The sequence below is a fragment of the Pelobates fuscus genome, chromosome 13, assembly GCF_036172605.1.
Source record: "Pelobates fuscus isolate aPelFus1 chromosome 13, aPelFus1.pri, whole genome shotgun sequence".
Taxonomy (NCBI): domain Eukaryota; kingdom Metazoa; phylum Chordata; class Amphibia; order Anura; family Pelobatidae; genus Pelobates; species Pelobates fuscus.
Window position 1 is genome coordinate 41,253,517 of NC_086329.1, and position 22,857 is coordinate 41,276,373.

At 39.5% G+C, this 22,857-nt stretch overlaps 1 protein-coding gene across 1 annotated transcript in view; it reads left to right on the forward strand.

Moving 5' to 3' along the window:
- The window catches only part of RAB15 (RAB15, member RAS oncogene family), a 79,461-nt gene that overhangs the window by 45,476 nt on the left and 11,128 nt on the right, over positions 1-22,857 (forward strand). The window contains exons 4-5 of the mRNA XM_063440521.1: positions 1,966-2,043; positions 12,606-12,695. Of these exons, the coding sequence (XP_063296591.1) occupies positions 1,966-2,043; positions 12,606-12,695 (168 nt within the window). The remainder of the gene's footprint in view (positions 1-1,965; positions 2,044-12,605; positions 12,696-22,857) is intronic.

Sequence of the window (22,857 nt, forward strand, 5' to 3'; positions counted from 1 at the left end):
GCAGCTCCAATCATATGTACAATTACTTTTCTGGCCTTTTTGCCCTTTGCTATCCAAATGTATGGAGACACCAGAGACAAGTCACAAGCAAACACAGCACATGCACAAGCATGTCATTAAATTCGTTTGAGCTCTGCAGAACAAATATAGGGCCTTGTTCTCATACCAGAGCTCTTCAGCAGGGTTCTGTGCATGTGCTGCCCTGGAAGAACATTGAACCGACATGCGCACTTTGAGAGAGGACATGACACCCCCTGTCTCTGGCCACACACCTTCCCACTGGGCCACTGTGTTTAAAAAAATATCTGGCCTGAAATTTTCTCCACTACAGTGGTCGGACTATCCTTTTAATAATACAAAGAGACAGACTCAATAAAAAAAGCATATAGTGCAGGAGTTCACAAAGTAGAGATAACTGGATTACCTATGTTTTAGGCTACCAACTAGGGCTTTGGGCTCAAACAGGGGATGCATAACTTGACTCCTGTCGTGGCATTAAATTGCTGTTCTTGTTCCATGGCTGAGCAATCCCCATTCTTATATTTGTGAGTTTCTCTGAGTTTAACCCCTTAAGGACAGACGACGGATATATTCCGTCATGATTCCCTTTTATTCCAGAAGTTGTGTCATTAAGGGTTTAACCTACCTTGACTTGAAGGCTTCGACCCATCTTCCATAATCAATGTGGTTGAGAGGGTCAACATCCATTAAGTTTATACATTTACTCTATACATTTTCAGTCAAACATGCTCAAAGATATACTCAGGGCTGGAACATGAGAGGTCCTTGTGTATCTAATGGAGCAAGTCAGTATTTTGAGGGGGGAACCATTTAGCCATTCAAAGCAAGAGAAAAAATAAGTTCAGCTTCCTAAGGTCACTGGCCTGTGTCCCTATAGTAACTCTTGCAACCCCCATACCTGTTCCCCCCCAGTTTTTGTTACAACAGAAAATAAAACAAATCAAATATATTGGCATTGTAAGGACTACTGGTGTGTGTTGGAAAAAAACGTGCCAGTCACGATTACATTTGCAGCTTCCATTTTCTCTTTTATTGATGAGCAGAGATGCAGCGGTTTTAAACAAAGCCTGGCATCTCCTGGGGTTAAGGTAGAGTGTGCCTCATTACACATGTGCACATTATTTAGGTAATTATTAGGTTTATTTATGTGTGTAGCTAATAATATGTGTGAGGTGACTAATTATGTGTATGGCTATTTAGTTGGATATGAACTTAAAATAAGTTTGTGTGGCGGGGAGTTGCTTAATGAGGGGGCCATCATATTATTCTTGATCCAGGCAGCAAAAGGTAGCTCTGGATATACATCTTATGCCTACTTCAAGATGGCTCCCACAATGTCTAATTTTAAACCAGAAATCTCCAGAATACAGGTGAGGGTTCAAAAGATGGAATCTATACATTAGCTAGTAGCTTTCCTTGAAAATGTATACATTAGCTAGTGTTTGTTTCAAGTGAAACATATTATTACTGTGTATAATATACTGTAAATACATGTTACCATTGCATTGTATCTTTTCAAGAAGATTATATAGGAAGACTGTTATAAACTGGATTATATAAATACAGTGTTTGTGTGTGTGTGTGTGTGTGTATTATTATAACATAGTTACTATTTCTACTCGTCTTTTATATATACATATTATATTATAAACATTTATAAATACAGTATATATAAAAGACGAGTAGAAATAGTAACTATAATTATAATAATAATTTTATTTATAGACTGACATTCGTATAGGTGTGTGTATCACACACACCTCTGACATTCTTATAGGTGTGAGTATCACACACCTATAACAATGTCTGTCTATAAATCTATAGATTGAATTATTTTTATTATTGTTTCTATTCCTAGTTGTCTATTTAAGTCACATTCTTATAAAATCCTGTTTGCTTTCTAAAATCGTCTTCATTAACTGCCATTCTTTTTCTATTTTCCAGGGAATATTCCTAGTTTATGATATTACAAGCGAGCGTTCATACCAACACATAATGAAATGGGCAAGTGATGTAGATGAGGTAGGATAATTTCTCTCTTTAATATCTTCCTTCCTTTTTTTTTTTTTTTAAATTTACATTTTGAACACTAAAATGACAAATGTAAGTGAAAATAATGGAGATAAAAGAAAAAATGATTATATAATTTATTTTCTTTATTATATCGCAATTTATGTAAACAAAGTTCCATTTGAGTTTATGTCACTTTCCAGATAAGAACACATATACTTATGTGACTTCAGTTGGGATTCCAAAACATGAAAAAAAAACAAACAAAAAAAAAAACACACAAATGAAAGACAATTATCTGTTTACTTCTTGTGAAGCGATCCTGTGTAGAACAGAATGGTCTTTGTATCAGCCATTTACACATTGGTTTGTGTGTAACACAATTTCCAATCTTGGTCTGGTTAGGGAAACACTAGTCCTGCTTAAAGTTAGTTATAATATTCACAATGTTTTTTTGAAGGAGAAAGGCAGGTCCTCCTTTACCTTCTGGCTTCCCCATCCCAAGGTTGATGTGACCACAGTTTCATAAAAATTCTTCCTTACTTCAGTTTTGTGAGTCAGTGGACAATCCTTGAGTACCCTTGTTCTCGGTGGGTGGAAAGGACCATAGAGGCTGGTCCTCAAGAAGGAACACGAGACTCTTAACAATGACTAATGACCCCTAACAACAGATAGACACATTTTTTTCAATAAAACTGCAATGAAGCACCATTAAGGGGACGAGAAGGTCATCTGAGGTTGTAACTTCAAAACGAAGCATTGACTCAAAAAAAGAGACATCATCAAGAAATATGTTTTCACTAAAACTGCAATCAGACACTAAGAAAGGGAATTTAAAAATCATTATAGAAACGAAGGAATTCATATTGCAATGACAATAAATTTTAGTAAAATGTATCTGCGGCAGATCTGACTATATATCATCACTTACCAAGAGTAAGAAGCAGAGATTCATGTCTTATAAGGCTACTTAAAATCACCCATTAAAGCAATTAAATGTTTAGTCACACCATATGGACGTATTTTGTTTACGCCCACCACTGCTTACAAAGCAGCACCCAGTAAAAAGCATAATTATAGTAATAATACAGCCAAATACTAGTATCAGTTTGACAAGTAACTGTATATTAAATTGCTCCCTCACAAGCCTTTCCAGGGCATATATTATACCTTGTATTGAAAGAAACATGAGTAATATTTATGGTATTAGTGTATCAGATTGACAATAACCATTAACAGGACATCTGTACTGAGAAAAGACATTAGTAGGCAGGCCGTTTAAGAGGCATGTCCATAGCGAGCTAGTATAAGCTGACCTGGGAAATGATCAAGTCCCAATTTGTGTAAGGAAGACCTCGACAGACCTCGTGCCACACTAACTCATGACAGTTTGTGATACAGGATTTACCATATATGGCGGTTTATTTCAACTCCAAAAGTACTTTACGTATAATCTAAGAATATAAAACATATTATCTCAGTATTGAAAAGACAATTATAAACAATGTCTATATCTAATAAGCTCGCAATGCTTACTTTAGGCTCTGCTATTGGCTGACGTTGGCAGAGGAGGGGCCCAATCACAGACAAAAAAAAAAAAAAATCATTCTTACAAACAGCGAGTGGAAGAGATTTAAATATATCTCTATAAATATTTCTCTATAAATACAAAGCATTAAACTCAGAGCAATCATGAGCTAAGCCCTGCACTGCTTCTGGCTCTATGATGGTGAACGCGTGTAAGAAGTCAAACTGTTATAAAACAGTTTCACTCCTTACATTGGGCAACAACAGAGCACTGTAGCGCACAATTGTGGTTATGGTGCTTGGAGTCTTCCTATCATCTATATATATATATATATATATATATATATATTTTTTTTTTTTTTCCCAATGGTAGGTAAATAACCATGCCAAATCTCTATTTTATTTAGCAAACAATATCCTATAAAACAATTAGGGTTTATAGCAACACTGCAAATATATAATAGCTACTTACCTAAATAAAGTACTGCACATTGTTTCCTCTGAAATTGAAGCTTTCATTTCATGCCTGTGTATGAATAATATCATGTGAGATTATTGTCACATTCATTGCAAGGGCTTAAACTCCAGGCTATAGGTCACATGACACACACAGGTTTGAGTAATTGCCATTTATATAGTTTAACAATAAGTGCATAAGTGCCAGTGATGATATCATAGGATTTGCCTATCCCCACATTGTAAATGGCTAAATAATGTAGACTAATGACTAGGGTTATTTACTACAGCGAGAATTCAAAGTTTATTTGAAACATAGCCAAACTAAAAACATAGGTGACTTTTTTTCAATTTCAACTATTTTGACCTTCAATTTGAAATGCACTTTGAATTCTCATTTTAGTAAATAAGCCAGTATGTGTTAACACACAGGTGCTGGTATTTTCCAAGTTATAAGCAGAATGGACTTACACTCAGGCTTTGTCTATATTTAACACACACAGGTGCAGATAATTGCCATTTTTATTGTTCAGTAATCTGCTGGGTTTATCCTCTGGATACTGGTCATTTTGTAAACACAGAGGCAGGAATTAGGGATATATTAACCCCTTAACTCCTTAAGGACAGAGCTTCAGAAGCTTGTCTTTCACTTAATGACACAAGCATTTTTTGCATTTTTTTGCTGTTTGCATTCAACTGCAATTTGCATTTTACCAATTTATTGCACCGACGCATATTATATACCGTTTTTTAAAGGACAGAAAGGGCTTTAATTTGATGTAACATATATTTACATAAATGCATATTTATTATTAAAAAAAATACAGAAAAATGCAAAAAAAATGAAAAATCTTGATTTTTTTAACAGTTTTTGCAATAATAATGTGTGCACAATTAGTGCAGGTTAAGGAAAGTAATTAAAAATAAATTAATTTAGTTGTTCTGATTTACAGAATATATAATGTGTCTGGGATTTTAAGTTTTTTTTGGTAGTTACAGGTCACAAAGCACAAGGAGTAAAATAAACTTTTAATGTGGAGCGATTTTAGAATTTGGTATGTTTGTCTTGTAAGCTTAATAGCCATGAAAGAAAACAAAATAGCCACACAAAAGTATATATTTATATAAAGTAGACATCACAGGCTATTTACCTAAGGTTGTTTTGACACTTTCTACGTAGCCATTTTACCGCCAACCTCTGCTAAATATTGGAGTAAAATTTTGTTTTTTGGGGGTTTTGGCACACAAATTTATAACAAAGAACTTCTCATGTGTATTTTGTAAAGTTGGTGTGTGCTATTCCTGTACAAAGTTTTATTATGTGTTCAGTTACTTCTGCTGAGTACAACGGTACCCCCATTGTATGTCTTTGGCACTATTTTGTGAAGCTACAGTGCCATATAGGAGACCTGTCCTTTTCAGTATTCACAGTAGAATTTTGAGAGACGGATTTAATGAGCCTATGCTTCCATTTGGGGTATTATAACAGTTTGACTGTTCAAAAAAAAACCACAAAGGCCTAGCATTTGTAAAAGTAGACACTCCAGGGTATCTCATAAGGTGCATATTGTGCCTTAACATGCCCCCATTTTTTTACCATTACATGCCAAAGTATGTGGTAAAAAATAATTTTGTGCATTTTTTACATACGGATTGCATTTTTGCTGGGCATTTTGTATATTTCATATGTGCCACTAAGTTCAAAACCTCCAAATTATGCTCAGCTAAGTCTTCTGAGTAAAAAGACATCCCCAATTAATGTCTTTGGCACTATTTTGTAGAGCTACAGTGCCATATTGGAGACCAAGCCATATCAGTTTTTACAGAACTTTGGATTTTGACGCTGGGCCTATGTGCAATTTCCAAGCATCTTCGCAGGTTTTAAATTCAAACTACCCCACAAAGGCCTACCATTTCTTAAAGTAGACACCCCAGGGTATTTCAAAAGGCATATTTTGAACCTTAGCGTGGGATAATTTTTCCGCTAGCTTGTACCAGGTGTAGTGGTCATAAGCGTTTTTTCTGCCTTTTTGACACACAAAGTGAGTTTGCACAGTATATTTTGCAAACCTTATGTGTACCACCACTCTATAATATTTGATATGTTGCTCAGCTATGTCGGCTGAGTACAAAAATACCCCCGTATGTACCTTTGCCAGGTAAATGTGGACATCGGAGGGGCACATTTGGGACACAGCCATTCCAGTTTTTTTCAAACTTTACATTTTTACGCTGTGCCCATGTCCCATTTTAGAGTATTTTACCAGGCTATATAATCCAAATACCCCATAAAGCCATACCATTTCTTAAAGAAGACATCCCAGGGTATTTCAAAAGGCATATTTTGAACCTTAGCGTGGGATCATTTTTCTGCTAGCTTGTACCAGGTGTAGTGGTAATGAGCGGTATTAAATATTTTTTAACTTTTTAAAACTTTTTTTACTTTTTAAAACTATTTTTTAAACTTTTGTTATGCTTATTAATTTTTTTAAAGTTTCTTAAACTTTCGTAAAACTTTTTTTTACAGATTTAATATTTTTCTAAGCTTTTTTTTTTACCGTTAACCCCTAACTAGCAGTAAGCAGCACTAACAGTAAATTCCCCATTTTCCCATAACTCCCACCCACCCCAGCTAGCAAAATATTTAATTATACAATATTTAAATTAGTTAATTAAATAAATTTAACCCCTGAGGGTTAAAAAATAAATAAAAGTTAATCGTCAGGGGTTAAAAAAAATTAGATCACAGTACAATACTGTGATCTGTATTTTGATTACTGTAGGCAGTGATCGACTGGCAGGGAAGGGGTTAATTTTTATTTGGACTGGGTAAAGGGTTTATTTTTTTTTATTTTTTACTTAAACGTTATTAAAACTTTTTTTTAACTTAATTTTTTAACTTTTTAAAGCTTATATTAAAACTTTTTTTTAACGTTAACCCCTAGTTAGCCTAACACTAAATCCCCCAATTCCCCACTAACTTCCACCCTCCCCAGCTAGCTAAATTTATAATTTTAAAATATTTAAATTAATTAATAAAATAAATTTAACCCCTGAGGGTTAAAAAAAAAAAGAATTAACCCTCAGGGGTTAAAAAAAAAATCAGATCATATTAAAATGTAATCCCTGCCAATTGATCACTGTAGTCAGTGATCAATTGGCAGGGAAGGGGTTAATTTTTTATTAAAATGGGTAAAGGGGGGTGGGATTTTAAATTTACTTTATTTTTTTTAACACTAGGGGGCAGGATCAGCACTGATCCGTCTCCCTGCACTTCACAGTGAACCCGGAAGTGCAGGGAGGCGGAAGGTAAGTATACTGAGCACATGTGCCCGCTCAGACATGCTGTCAGAGCGGGTACATGTGCTGGGGCAGCCGGATTCGGTGCTCCCGGTCTGCCTCTAATACAGAGGCAGACCGGGAGCACCATTAACCCCACGATCGCCGCAATTGCGGCGATCTGGGGTTAATTTTACCGCGTGACGGACGAGGTCCGTCACCCGTCGTTAAGGGTATCCCCTGGATGACGGACCTAGTCCGTCACCCGTCCTGAAGGGGTTGTGAGCAAAACAAAACGCAAACAAAACCTGGCATTTGCGCTATATGTCTGTCCAACCGTAATTCACCTCTTTCATATTAAATGCACCCCCCCGATATTATATATCATTTTATTCAGGGGAAACAGGGCTTTCATTTAATATCAAATATTTAGCTATGAAACATAATTTAATATGAAAAAAATGGGAGAAAATAAGAAATGTTATTTTGTTTAGTTCTACATGACATTTTAACTGTCAATGTCATAATACTGTTTGCTTTTACTGCAATAAAATACACATATTTGTATTCAGAAAAGTCTCACGTGTAAAACAGTACCCCCTATGTACAGGTTTTATGGTGTTTTGGGAAGTTACAGGGTCAAATATTACATTTGAAATTGAAATTCGCCAGATTGGTTACTTTGCCTTTGGGACTGTATAGTAGCCCAGGAATAAAATTTACACCCATAATGGCGTACCATTTGCAATAGTAGACAACCCAAGGTATTGCAAATGGGGTATGTCCAGTCTTTTTTAGTAGCCATTTGGTCACAAACACTGGCCAAAGTTAGCGTTAGTATTTGTTTGTGTGTGAAAAATGCCAAAAAACACAAATTTTGGCCAGTGTTTGTGAATAAGTGGCTACTAAAAAAGACTTGATATACCCCGTTTGCAATACCTTTGGTTGTCTACTATTGCAAATGGTATGCCATCGTAGGGGTAATTTTCATTCTTGGGCTACCATAGGGTCTCAAAGGCAACGTAACCAATCTGGCGAATTTTAATGTGAAAAAAATGAAACACAAGCCTTATATTTGACGCTGTAACTTTTGAAAACACCATAAAACCTGTACATGAGGGGTACTGTTGTACTCGGGAGACTTCGCTGAACACAAATATTTGTGTTTCAAAACAGTAAAAAGTATCGCAGCAATAATATCGTCCGTGTAAGTGCTGTTTGTGCGTGAAAAATGCAAAAAACTTCACTTTTACTGGCGATATCATAGTTCTAATACATTTTACTATTGAAACACTAATATTTGTGTTCAGCGAAGTCTCCCGAGTAGAACAGTACCCCCCATGTACAGGTTTTATAGTGTCTTGGAAAGTTATAGGGTTAAATATAGTGCTAGCAAATTAAATTCCCTTTACTTTCGGCATGGGTTGTCAGCCAGGTCCCGCTAATTGTAATTAATTAGGATACCTAATTATGTAAAAATATTGTAAAAATATAAATAGCCTTAGAGCAGACGGACGTCGGGTCCTCAGTCTGTGACCAAGGACCCGACACAGGAGGGGGCCCAGCGGCTTGCCCATTATGCCGCCAGGTGGAAGGCCCCTCCATTCAGTCTGCCCTGGGAAGAAAGCATCCTGTACAGCCTTCCGGTCTGCAGCTCCTCTGGGTGCAGAGCTGCAGACTGAGTTGTCTCGTGATCTCCAGCAAATCAGAGCGTTGCCGCAGGTTACCACAGATTGCTCTGATACTTCTGGAGATTGCAAGATACATACCACGTGGTCTGCAGCACTGCACCCGACGGAGCTGCAAACCAGATAGGAATCCACAGGACCACCAGGGGAATGACTCCGGGATAAAAAGTATGTTTGACTACCCACCTTATACACACAATGCAGCCCCTATTTAATTTCACTTTGGTTGTTAGTAGGGGCCTCATGTTTAAGTTTCGCCTAATGCCTCACAAAGTCTAGAGCCACCACTGCTGTGGAGGTTAAATCTATCTATTAGGGAGCATGTGGTCCTATTTATACAAACATCAGAGATTGTTTCCTGTCCAATAGGTGTGAGTGGGAGGAGCTAATACATTACTTAAAGGGACACAATAGGCACCCAGGCCGCTTTATCTCATTGAAGTGCTCTGGGTGCACTTTACCTGTCACCAGTAACACCTCTAGGTGCAGTCAGATTGCCACAATAGTTAATTCCTATTTCAGTGCTGCACAGCGTGCAGCACCTGCGTTCAGCATCTCCATGCATATAAAGAACCTTGTGAAAAGAAAACCGTCTGACTTAAATCAAGGTAAAGTGACTTAGAGCATGTTGGGCCACAAAAGACCACATAATTAAGGCCACATAATTAAAAAAAAAACAAAAAAAAAAACAGAACATTAGTCGCAATAGTTCAAAATCTACACTAGTTTTTAAAACATGATGCTATGATCCCAAGTGTATTGCTTTTGGGTTTACAGCTAATGGTAGTTTGCCACCTTTACCTCTCTGTTTGATTTGTGGGGAGACACTATTTATTAATAAAATATTTTACCAGGATGGATACATTGAGATTTCTCTTGTTTTCAAGCATGTCGTGGGTCCACATAACATTGCATTGTTACAATAGAATACAATAGTACAAACACACAATATACTATTCATATATTATATATATATATACACATATATAAATTTAATGCATAACAGGTCATTAATATATTCAACCATGACAGGTGCTGAGGTATATTGCCATAGATCTCTTAAAAGATTTTAGATTGAATGAAGCCATCCCTCCTAAAAAGACACCTGTATACCAAACATCCAGAGCTAAAGGACAAACCAGTTAGCTCTTTATAAGAAAAGTGAAAGTTAAAAATAAAATAAAAAATCAACTGATGTCATGAAATGCTATTTAGAAACATAAACAGTCACTATGAGCTTCATTTGAAATTGGATACTTTGTGGCAAACTCCCTCCCCCCCCCCCTCCCCCCCCCCAAAAAAAATGTAAATATTGCAGTTATTGTGTTTGGAAAAAAAGAGGTAGATACAGTTAAAAACATACCTCATGCAAATGATACGACAAGAAGAATTTACATATATTAGAACAAATAACAAAACAAATATTATAAAGAAGAAGAAAAAAAACAGATTACCAGTGGAAAAATGTGTAAAGGAACTTAAAATATTTACCCTCATATACCACTTAAAGGACCACTCTAGGCACCCAGACCACTTCAGCTTAATGAAGTGGTCTGGGTGCCAGGTCCTTCTATGGTTAACCCATTTTTTCATAAACATAGCAGTTTCAGAGAAACTGCTATGTTTGTGAATGGGTTAAGCCTTCCCCTATTTCCTCTAGTGGCTGTCTCACTGACAGCCGCTAGAGGCGCTTGCGTGATTCTCACTGTGAAAATCACAGTGAGAGCACGCAAGCGTCCATAGGAAAGCATTATGAATGCTTTCCTATGTGACCGGCTGAATGCGCGCGCAGCTCTTGCCGCGCGTGCGCATTCAGCCGAATGGGAGGAGAAGAGGAGGATCAGAGGAGGAGAGCTCTCCGCCCACCGCTGGAAAAAGGTAAGTTTTTACCCCTTTCCCCTTTCCAGAGCCGGGCGGGAGTGGGTCCCTGAGGGTGGGGGCACCCTCAGGGCACTCTAGTGCCAGGAAAACGAGTATGTTTTCCTGGCACTAGAGTGGTCCTTTAATTAGTAGATATATCAAGATTCCTCTTTGTCTTTAAAAAAGAGATCTACAAATATAAAGATAGGGCAGTATTGTATGTAAACCAGAAGTGTATTTGTGGATTAAGTTCACTCACAAAAGAATTTTAATAACAGTAAGGAGTAAAGAGTTCTCCAGTCCCCTCCAGATACATATGAATATAAAATGAACAAAACATAGTGCAGAGCTTCAAAGTAGTAAACACTTTTTAATATCTATCTCACTTCGAGAATCAACGTGGATCCCGTTGTCCAGCAGACAAGGGCAAAAGAGATATGCTCTTCTTCCAGATAGTGCAAATAAATAAATAAATAAATAAAATCTGACAGAAAAACAAAAAAAATCTATAAAAACAAATGTCTCGGCCCCTGCGCATTTCGTTTAACTGTTCACACTTCTTCAGGGCAAATGAAAGTCCCATCTCTAGGTATGGCTGGCATCAATATTATCGCCACTATTTCATTTATATCCATCTTAAAAAAAACATTGCGCCATTACATACAGATAATAGTTATGTGAATGTGTCATGAAGCTTCACATACTTGTAAAAATTATTTTATGTCTGCGTACCAAGCAATTACAACAAAGACGAAGACTGAGCACAGGTATGAGGTCCAGTGCAGGTTTATTGGATGGTATCACTGCTAGATTAAGAGCCCATTGGGCCTGGTGCTGACAATTATGATGGGCCTAATTACAGAATCTTATCGACAGAAAACACTAAAACACTTATACCTCCTAAGTGGTGGAGGTGGTGCTGAAGGTAAACTCACAGGATGCAGCTATAATAAAACACATACCCTATGCTAATCTCTCACTTTCATCTTTCAAGTAAATCCATACCCACTACCAGCAGTGTCCGGTGAAGCAGAACGTCAGTGGGCGGGGTAAAAGGTTGGGCCATTGTGACGCGAATCACGTAACCAGAACTGCCCAAAGGGATGAACATGTCCAAAAAGGCAGCCTGTATGCTCAAAGAATTGTAAGGCCAGCCTAGTGTGAATGCATAAATACATCTAATGATGTACTCGCTCCACGCATTCTAAGGACTGTCCCCTAGCACTCACTTGCCCACTTACTATCAGGCAGAAGCTCCTGATATACAGTCTGGGACAGAGAAAACGTGTATGTAGTGAGTGTAGAAGAAAGAACATGTCACAGTGTTAGAGAGACTGAAGCTGTAGGCGCATTTGTATAGTGCATGAAGTCAGCGTTACCTTTACTGATTTCATTGTCAGCCAGTCCACACAAGTTTTGTTCCCCTACATCCATCTTAGGTTTGAAACTTAAGCAAGAGCATGTGAAGAGTAGTAAAAAAAAAAAAATATATATATATATATATATATATTTTTTTTTTTTTAACCAATGGGCCTATTCCATGGTCATGGGCTTGGAGCTGCAGCTCCATCAGCCCCTTTGTTAATCCAGCTCTGCATCACAGTAATAATTTCTTGGTTCTAACTGAGCCTTCATCAAGCTTGATCAAAGCTGTATTAGAGCCAAAACGTTGTTACTCAGGTACCTCTGATTTTTGTCTAATACCATCCTTTCTTAATTTCTCAGATAAAGTCCTAATGGTTAATTCTAAATATTTTTCTCCAGTATGCACCTGATGGAGTTCAGAAGATTTTGATTGGAAACAAAGCTGATGAAGAACAGAAGAGGCAAGTTGGAAAACACCAGGGGTTGAAGGTATGCTCTGTGTGGAGTTAAGATGTATCTATCCAGTTAAAATCCTATACAGTATCAAAGGGAATTCTATGGTTAAAATGTAAGTTTTATTTAGAACACATATGTGTCGTCAGAGAACATGAAGTCCTTATGTACTAACATTCTAGTTTGAATTTACATTCTTTAAGAACCATGAATAAGTATCTAATTTGGAATTAAACACACTGGCTTTGTAGAAAAAGTATGGAAATAGCAATAGTTCGTTTACAAACCCCAACGTTATTACTCCTCTTGTAGAGATGTCCCGAACGGTTCGCTGGCGAATAGTTCCTGGCGAACATAGCTTGTTCGCGTTCGCCACGGATGGCGAACATATGCGATGTTCGGTCCGCCCCTATTCGTCATCATTGAGTAAACTTTGACCCTGTACCTCACAGTCAGCAGACACATTCCAGCCAATCAGCAGCAGACCCTTCCTCCCAGACCCTCCCACCTCCTGGACAGCATCCATTTTTAGATTCATTCGGAAGCTGCATTTTTTTTTATTTTTTTTTTTTTTTTTAGACAGAAGTGTGTTATATTTGAGCATGCTAGGCTGAACGTGCGTATATCATGGCTAGTTGCACTGAGGGTATGAGTATATAGCAGCAGAGGCGGCTCTCTAATTAGGCAATTTAGGCGGCTGCCTAAGTCCTCGCGCTTGCTGGGGCCTCGCGGCCGCCTAAATCGCCTTAGGGCAGACTGAACTGTCAGATCTTGGGTGCATGACCGAGGATCCGACAGTGAGAGGGGGCCCGGCGGCTTGCCCAGTATGCTGTCAGGTGGCCCCTCCACATGGTCTGCCCTCAGATCTACAGCTCCGCCGAGTGCAGAGCTGCAGATCAAATGTGGTTCTCGCGAGCACACAGAGCGTTGCCGCAGGTTACCACCTAAATAAGGTATTTATTTATGTGTGGAGGCTTGTCACAGCCTCCACACACACTGCCCTCCCACCCCCACTGCCCCAACACTGCCCTCCCACCCCTCACTGCCCTGCCCCAACACTGCCCTCCCACTGGGAGATCGGCCGCCTCTCCCGCCCGGTGAGCACCAGGCCACACTTGCCACGCGGAGGTAAGTAAGACTCTGTCGAGTTGCTGACCGCTATTAAGCATGTCGGGTCAGTCAGGTAGGAGCAACATTGCTGGGTCATCCCTTCTGGGGTGAAATTCGCTTGTTGATAGCTGCTTAAAGTGAGATATTGAGGGAGCTCACACAAAGTGCGTCTTTCCTCCATGACAGCTAGGCCCCGCCCCCCGGAAGCTACATTCTTAGTGAGAGGAGGGACAGTGTAGCTACTGCTGATTTAATAGGGAAATCGATAGCTAGGCTAGTGTATTCACTGTCCACTACAGTCCTGAAGGACTCATCTGATCTCTGCTGTAAGGACAGCACCCCAAAAAGCCCTTTTTAGGGCTAGAACATCAGTCTTCTTTTTTTTTCCGGTGTAATCTAATTGCAGTTGCCTGCCAGCGTGTGTGTCAGGCTCACAGCGTATACTGTGCGCACTTGCCCAGTGCCACCACTCATATCTGGTTTCACAATAGCTTGCATTTAAAAAAAACAAAAACGTTTTTGACTGTAATATAATAGCAGTCAGTTTCCTTCAAACGTGTGCGTTTCAGGGCCTGCCAGGGCACAGTGTCACACCAGTGCATGTCATATCTGATGTAACAGTAGTGTACATTTAAAAAAAAAAAATACAGGGGGCTTGTTGTCCCCTTTCGGAGACCCTTGGTGTTGTACGTGGCTGGGTGGAGGAAGAGACCTTCAATAACATCAGTGAGGACAAGGAACGGGACATGGCTAGCTTGGTATCCAACCTTGTGCAAATGGGGAGTTTGCGGTTGTGCAAATGGACTGTTTGCGGTTGTTTGCGATGCGTTAAACGGGGAGTTTGGTCTGTCACTGTGAAGCGGGCGTAACCTTTACACTACCTGATCGATACAACATCATACCTGATGTTTTAAAGCACGTTATTCCAAACAATTTAGGAATGTTAGGTGATTTATGCCCTTTATGGATTAAAACCAGACTCTGCATCAACTATGTAATTTTCCATAGGAGTTTTGCCATGGATCCCCCTCCGGCATGCCACAGTCCAGGTGTTAGTCCCCTTGAAACAACTTTTCCATCACTATTGTGGCCAGAAAGAGTCCCGGTGGATTTTAAAATTCGCCTGCCTATTGAAGTCTATGGCGGTTCGCCCGGTTCGCCCGTTCGCGAACATTTGCGGAAGTTCGCGTTCGCCGTTTGCGAACGGAAAATTTTATGTTCGGGACATCTCTATCCTCTTGCAATATGGAGTTATGTTCCAAATTACAGCAGTGTCTTCAGACTCAGCACCACACTGCAAAAAAATCTACTTTTTTTTTAGCAGACAGTGTTCACTATCATTATTATTTAGCAGACAGTATTATCGATTTACCACTAATCTGCTCATCTGAAACATGCAGCATGTGATTGGTGGATTTAAAGATATAGTTTAACATTTAGATGCAGCACTTTTGCCAATCACAGAAGACATGCAGTCTGATCTCTAACGCTTTTTAACTTGTTTGAAAGAACATGCTCCACAGATTTTCTTTAGACTATAGTATTTTGAAATATTATGATCACTATGTACAGAGAGAGATCACAAAACTGCAGTCAGTGTATTGATCAGCTAAACACACTGGATAATGTTTAAGCACTGCTTGTGATATTGATATGTCCATATGTAAAAGATTAGGTACTCCTGATTTCCTCCAAGTTTGCCAATATTAATTGAAGCTTTACAAGTATATTTGCCAGCCCACTATTTAAAAAAAAATGTTTTTTGAGGGACACTTACCATTTTGGCGATTACTCCTAAAAGCACAGCATGCCTGTATGTAGTGTTCACAGGCTTCTAATTGAAAATCAATTAATTGATTAGTAAGGTTCCTCTGAGACATCAGCTGTGATTAATTAATTGATTGATTTCACCCTTCAGCCTTCTAAATTCCACATACCAGGGGCAACACTGTCAAGCTCTGCCAAACAACAGGAAATTTTGGTGGATTGTAAGCTCATTGAGCAGGGCCCTACCCCTCTCTGTTCCTGTACGTCCAGTTGTCTGGTTCAATTACATGTATGTTAGTCCACCCATTGTACAACGCTACAGAATTTGATGGTGCTATATAAATAATAATAATAATAACTGAAAACTAAGCTGCAAATTTTAGGCTAAAATAACAGATTTGGAAAATCTGTTCAACTTAGCTATAATCACAGCTCAGCTATTTTAGCCTGAATATTGCTATTATGGTTTTAGTTCCATTTAGTGTGCAGCTCAGTGAATGATTCCTTAAAAATCAATATCTTTAATTATTTCAACACATTATTATTATTATTATGATATTTATAGAGCACCGTCAAATTCTGCAGTGCTTTACAATGGGTGGACGAACAGACATGTAGTTGTAACCAGACAAGTTGGACGCACAGGAACAGAGGGGTTGAGGGCCCTGCTCAATGAGCTTACATGCTAGAGGGAGTGGGGTAAAATGACACAAAAGGTAAGGATAGTATTAGACTAGTGACAGTTGCAGAAGAGGAATCAGTCGGGAGCTATTAACAGTTTAATTGATACGCTTTTATGAAGAAGTGGGTTTTTAGCGATTTTGTGAAGTAGTGGAGACTGGGTGAGCATCTAACGGAGGAGGGAAGCGAGTTCCACAGGAACAGTTTATTCATTCAAATGTGAATTGTCAGTAATTCAAAGTGAATTTAATTTTAGGACAAAATAGCAAAACTAGAAAAATTCACAAAAAGCTGTATTTTCAGTAATTTTTTTTTACCTAAATTTTAAAAATTTGTTTTGAATTTGCATTGACTTACCCACAATTCCCTCTTTAGTGAGTTACCCTGTAATTCTGAATTCTAGTCTCAGCTCAGGTTTGGCATGCCCTGCCCCATGTCTGAAATCTAAGGAATCTAGAAAATGTTTCTGTTCACCAATACCTATTGTTTACCAGCTGTAAACAAACATTTTAAAGACTAAATTCAAATGGGAAACACCTTAAGTGGGCCTTTATAAAGTAAAAGTTTTTTTTCTTTCTTTTGGTCTTCCTTTCCTAATGCCCTTTGAATTTTAAATCTGTAATGAAGATTTTAAAGGGAAACAACTTTGTTTTCCTGGCACTATGGCTCTCTATAGTACCCCTCTATGTAAAGCCCCCTACCCTCGTGGTGCAGAAGGGGTTAAAAACCCCTTCTGTCACTTACCTGAGTCCAGCTCCGATTTCCCTCGACGTTGGCTTGGGCTCCACCTCTGCTCCTCAATGGCCGCACTCGCATTATTACTTCCCAAATAGGGAAGTATCATACAATGCTATGCATGAGGACATCCGTCAATTAGGCGACCAGAGGTCTGGTAGACAGCCAATAGAGGTGGAGTTAACCCACTAAGGTAATTATTGCAGTTTATTAAAAAACTGCAATAATAACCTTTGCAGTCTTAAGGAGCCTAGGACATCGCACCCAGACCACTTCAGTGAGCTGAAGTGGTCTGAGTGCATATAGTGTCCCTTTAACTTACCTGAAATTGCTCACATATACATTGAAAATACAGCATATTTCACAAAGATACATGATGTATTCAATGTAAAATATAGAGAATTACTCACCTCTCCTAGGTTCTAGCACCGCTTTGTGGGTGTTACTCTTCGTGTCAAATCATCTTCTGCTCCGCTTCCATTCCACCACCATTCTTCGTTGATTTTCCTCCTCAGTAATGTCGGCACACTGCTATAAGCACCAACTAGGGAGTTTCCATAGCAACCAGAGCACATGCGCTGTGGTTGCTATGCTTGGGAGAGCAGAAGGACCTCCTCTGGGAGGTCTTTTATGCTCTCCCTTGTCAGTCAAACCCTTTCAGTGTCAAGGCATGGACTGAGAACTATTTTGAAATAGGGTTCTCTCCCAAATTATACATTTGCTAGCAAAACTGGTAGCACAATTTGTAGACAAATTCTTATGCTTTTTCAAAAGAGCATAAGGACTACAGGTATCCTTTATTGGTTATACTTCCCTCCTTCACAGTTGTCTTTATTTATGGTACACCAAAATCACCAATTAGAACCTAACTCCAATGAATGCTGCCACTCATAAAACCACTCCCAAAAGGTTTAAATGAACACAACCAACAACAAAAAATAGGACGCAAATAGAGTGCAAATGAAAGTAAATATAGCTGTATTGGGCAATTTGTTCCAATTTATCTATTGTGACCTCAAACTTGAAAATTGTTTTTAGTCCTCTTTCAATTCCGGACAATTCACTCATTAGAGAATAGATTTCATGCATTCATCACTTAAAGGATTACGATGTAAAAAAATACCCAATGGTGAATATACCATTAAAATACCATGCAGTTTGTATATTAATTTAGACTAGAGGGTGCTAGATCAGCATTGGGCAAATAAGTCAGCAATAGCCATATAATATAATGGGATCAGTAGGAATATTCCATTGGTTTTCATGGTGATTAATCCACCTTTTAGAACTTTACCCTCTTTTCTTTTGGCAACCGTTTTAGAAATGTTCTCTTAAAATAAATAATACAACATATTATTATAGAATAGTGCAAACAGTATGTAATACAGCAAAATAATGCATTTAAAAATGATTCTGCCTTAAAAATATCACCAAGAGGGCTGACTAGCTGTTCATGGATTATAACTCCTATCATACTGTGCCAGCCATGCTGAGAATTGCAGTCCAATAGCTGGAGGTTCACCGGTGTGCACCACTATTTCTTAAACATTTTATTTGCCACACACTTCCAAATAACACAAATGCAGCATTGCAGGCTTGAAATTAGATTTTATAGGAGGAGAAAGAAACCTTTATGTGTAGAATGGTAAATCCATTTGAACACACTTTGCAAGCCCCACAAATTACTATCCTTTATTGGAGCATTTGGAGGTCCGGTTTCTCTTCTTAGATACAACCTCCAGTGAAGTCCATAAGTAGTTAAACGTGCCTGGTGGTTTTGCATTAGAAGTATCCTTGAATGTTGAAGAGCGTTTGATATGGTCACCATGGAAACAGTATCCCCGCTTCCCAAAAGGGACAAACTGTGCACTTCACTGCTGCACATTACATAGCTGACAGGGGGATGTAAGCAGAATAAATAAATCAGATTCTCCCTACGGGATGGAGCACAGGTGAGAAAGAACATTTTTTTTTTTTCTAGGAAACCATTTTAGATCATAGAATAAAAAGCATCCTCAACACCAATATATATAAACTACCGACACATACTGTGCAAAATATGACCATGATAATTGTAGATAATGCTAACGTAGTGGACAGGTACGTGTCCTCCAAGTCCAAAAGCGTGAACCAGTCGTTTGCAAGGAGCTGATCTCGCAAGAGACGGATACCTTCCATCTTGAAATGCCGATACGCCACAAAGCCATTGAGTTGGCGTAAGTTGATGACGGGTCGGCAGTCTCCCGTCTTCTTTTTGACCACGGAGATATTGCTGAAAAAACCCGTATCAGATGGAGCAAATTCTACCGCTCCTTTGTTGAACAGTGCGCAAATCTCTTCGTCTATGAGCTTTGTGTGGTCCTCCAATGCCCGAAGGGGTGGGGGGTGTTCGGTCTGCACCAGAGTACCGGTGAATTCTATTACATATCCTCTTATCGTCTGAAGGATCCAAGCATCTCTAGAAAGCTTTTTCCAGTTCTGTGGAAAAAGAGACAGTCTGCCTGCGATTACATGTAGTGAAGGAGGTATGCTCACTGTTGAAACGTCCGCGTCATCATCCACGAGAGCCTCTGGCACGAAAGGATCCCCTTGTGAAGGCAGCTTGTGATGAAGAGAAGAAGTTATGTGGTGTTTGAGTTCTAGGGCCTGTGGACCAGAAGCGGCTGGTGGCCCAACCCCTCTGCCGACCAGCCCTGCCAAAAACACCTCTGCTAGGTGTAGGGTTGTGAAAAAATAGTTTTATGGATGTTTGGGCCTTATTGACAGTTGTATACAAGTTAACATGCTTCTTTAACTCCACTATGAACGGCTCTCCAAATAACATCCCGTTTGCCAGGGGTCCCAGGTCCTTCTTTCCTAACTCCAATAGTTTGGAGTACATCTTTAGCAGGGCTGCCTTGCGTCGTTCTGCACATATGGCCACGTTCGTGTTGCCTAGCATGCATATGGCCCGTTGCACCCATTCTCTTACATCATGTGCGTCCAAAGTCACGCCCAAGGAGAGAGCCAGGTCCGCAAAGTACAAAATATTTGCTCGTTGAATCGAGCATATCTAGTAGCTTATCTTGGGCAGGTTTAAGCCCTTTCTCTATTCCCTTTCGTGGGTCAATCACCACTGTGGTGTCAAACTCCGAGGTATGAGCGATCTTGTCTGGCAGTATCGGTCTTGAGCATTCGGCCTGAAGTTGAGCATGTTCTTCCTTCTCCATGGGTTTTCTCAACCAAAAGTGAATGAAATGTGCCAGGTGGTCTGGCAATCCCTATTCTGACGATTTCGGGTGACTAATCGTGCGGGGATCAAACATGGGTGTACCCTGAGTGTTGTGGAATGCACTGTCCTCTAGCATATCAGATGATTTGTGAGAACCCCTCTTACCAAATTGACCTTCTCGAAACTTGTCTTGGACGTAACCTAGGACCTCCTGTGGCAAAATCTGCCATTCTTCTTCCTCTGACGGAAACTCCTCTGCTCTCCATTCATCCACGATCTTCAGTGAGGGGAAGGCATAGAGTCATTTTTCTTTTGTTTTTACTGTATGTATTGGGGCTGATGTGTACTATGGTCGTTGCTGCCGCCCAGGAGTGATTGGAGTTTGAGCAGAGGACTTGTTTTTTTGTAATTGAGTTGTAGCCCATAGAGTGTGAGACGGTAAGGGTCTCGATATAGTCCAAGGGGGTTACCCTTGTTGTGGCCCAAGGTTGTGGGGACAGTACCACTGCAAGTTTTCCCTCCAGTATCGAGTAACATGGAGGTGCCGTGTCGCTTATGGTTACGACCTGTGGTCTGTATATGACAATGATGGGGCGTACCCCATGTTAGTTGAGTCCCTTTGGTTATGGCGTATGGGGGGTCACCCCATATGTAAGGGGGTTCACCCCTGATAGTATGTGGTTGCCACTGAAGGGCCGGTGTAAGGCTTGCTTGGGGGGTCATCAATGGTTGTCAGTGTGATGATTAATCACACCAATGAATGCCTTTGCTAGAATGGGGGGGTCACCCCAGTGTTGAGGGGGGTCACCCTACTATGGTAACTCATCTTGGAGTGTATAAGTGTAAATGGGCATATATCCCTTTAAAGTTGGGATCCCTTCTATGTGGATTGCCAATACAGAACCAGAACTGGAACCAATACAAGCAGGCAGTGCAGTACATATATCTAATATGAAAGATCAGACACTGTTTCATAGGTAAGTGTAAACAGTACATATACACAATAGAATTGCTCAAATACTGTACAATATAAAAAGGAAACAGGATGCCCGATCGTGGGAATCACGATCTGGCTATTAAAATGGCCGATGTGAATTTTGCGGTATTGCGCGCAAATATTGTGGGTGCATGTTTTCAACTGCATATTATGCTATCCATCTATAACCTTTAAAAAGATAACAATTGTGAAAGACAATAGTCACCTCAAAGATACTATATAACATAATAAAAATATATATATAAAAAAAAAGAAACTCATCCCTACCTGCCAATAATTTTAGCTAGGCCCTGGTTTATTACAGCTTTGCTCTGTGGATCAATATGTTAGATTTTGCTTCGGTGTGATCAAATGCCTAAACTTTAAATTTTGTGTGTGGGTGATGTACCGTATATACTCGAGTATAAGCCGACCCGAATATAAGCCGAGGCCCCTAATTTTACCCCAAAAAACTGGGAAAACGTATTGACTCGAGTATAAGACTAGGGTGGGAAATGTAGCAGCTACTGGTACATTTCTAAATAAAATTAGATCCTAAAAAAATTATATTAACTGAATATTTATTTACAGTGTGTGTATATAATGAATGCAGTGTGTATATGAATGCAGTGTGTGTGTATGCAGTGTGTGTGTATGAGTGCAGTGTGTATATAATGAATGGAGTGCAGTGTGTGTATATGAGTGCAGTGTGTGTGTATGAGTGCAGTTTGTGTACAATGAATGCAGTGCAGTGTGTGTATGAGTGCAGTGTGTATGCAGCGTGTGTATGAATGCAGTGTGTATGTATGAGTGCAGTGTGTGTGAGTGCAGTGTGTGTGTGTGAGTGCAGTGTGTGTGTGTGAGTGCAGTGTGTGTGAGTGCAGTGTGTGTGTGTGTATGAATGCAGTGTGTGTATGAATGCAGTGTGTATATAATGAATGCAGTGCAGTGTGTGTGTATGAGTGCAGTGTGTGTATGAATGCAGTGTGTATATAATGAATGCAGTGCAGTGTGTGTGTATGAGTGCAGTGTGAGTGTATGAGTGCAGTGTGTGTATAATGAATGCAGTGCAGTGTGTGTATATGAGTGCAGTGTGTGTGAGTGCAGTGTGTATGAATGCAGTGTGTGTGAGTGCAGTGTGTGTGAGTGCAGTGTGTGTGAGTGCAGTGTGTGTGAGTGCAGTGTGTATGAATGCAGTGTGTATATAATGAATGCAGTGCAGTGTGTGTATGAATGCAGTGTGTGTATGAATGCAGTGTTTGTATGTGTGAGTGCAGTGTGTGTGTGTGTGTGTGTGAGTGCAGAGCATTGGTGGGGGGTGGGCATTTTATTAATTATGATTTAATTATTATTTTAATATTTTTTTGAATGTTATTTTTTTTAGGTAACTATTTTTTTTATTTTATTATTAATTGTATTATTTTTTTATGTTATTATTTTAATATTTTTTTTTATTATTATTATTTGTTTTATTATTAATATGTTTTCGTCCCCCCTCCCTGCTTGTTAGCTGGCCAGGGAGGGGGGCTCTCACTCCCTGGTGGTCCAGTGGATGGGCTGTAGGAGGGGGGCTGTCAGGAAGCTGTAACTTACCTTCACAGCAGCTCCTGTCAGCTCCCTTCTCTCTTCTCCGGTGCGTGCAGCTCCCAGGTCAGCTCCCTCTGCAACTCTCAAGGCCACGCAGAGCGTTGCCACGGTAACCCGTGGAAACGCTCTGA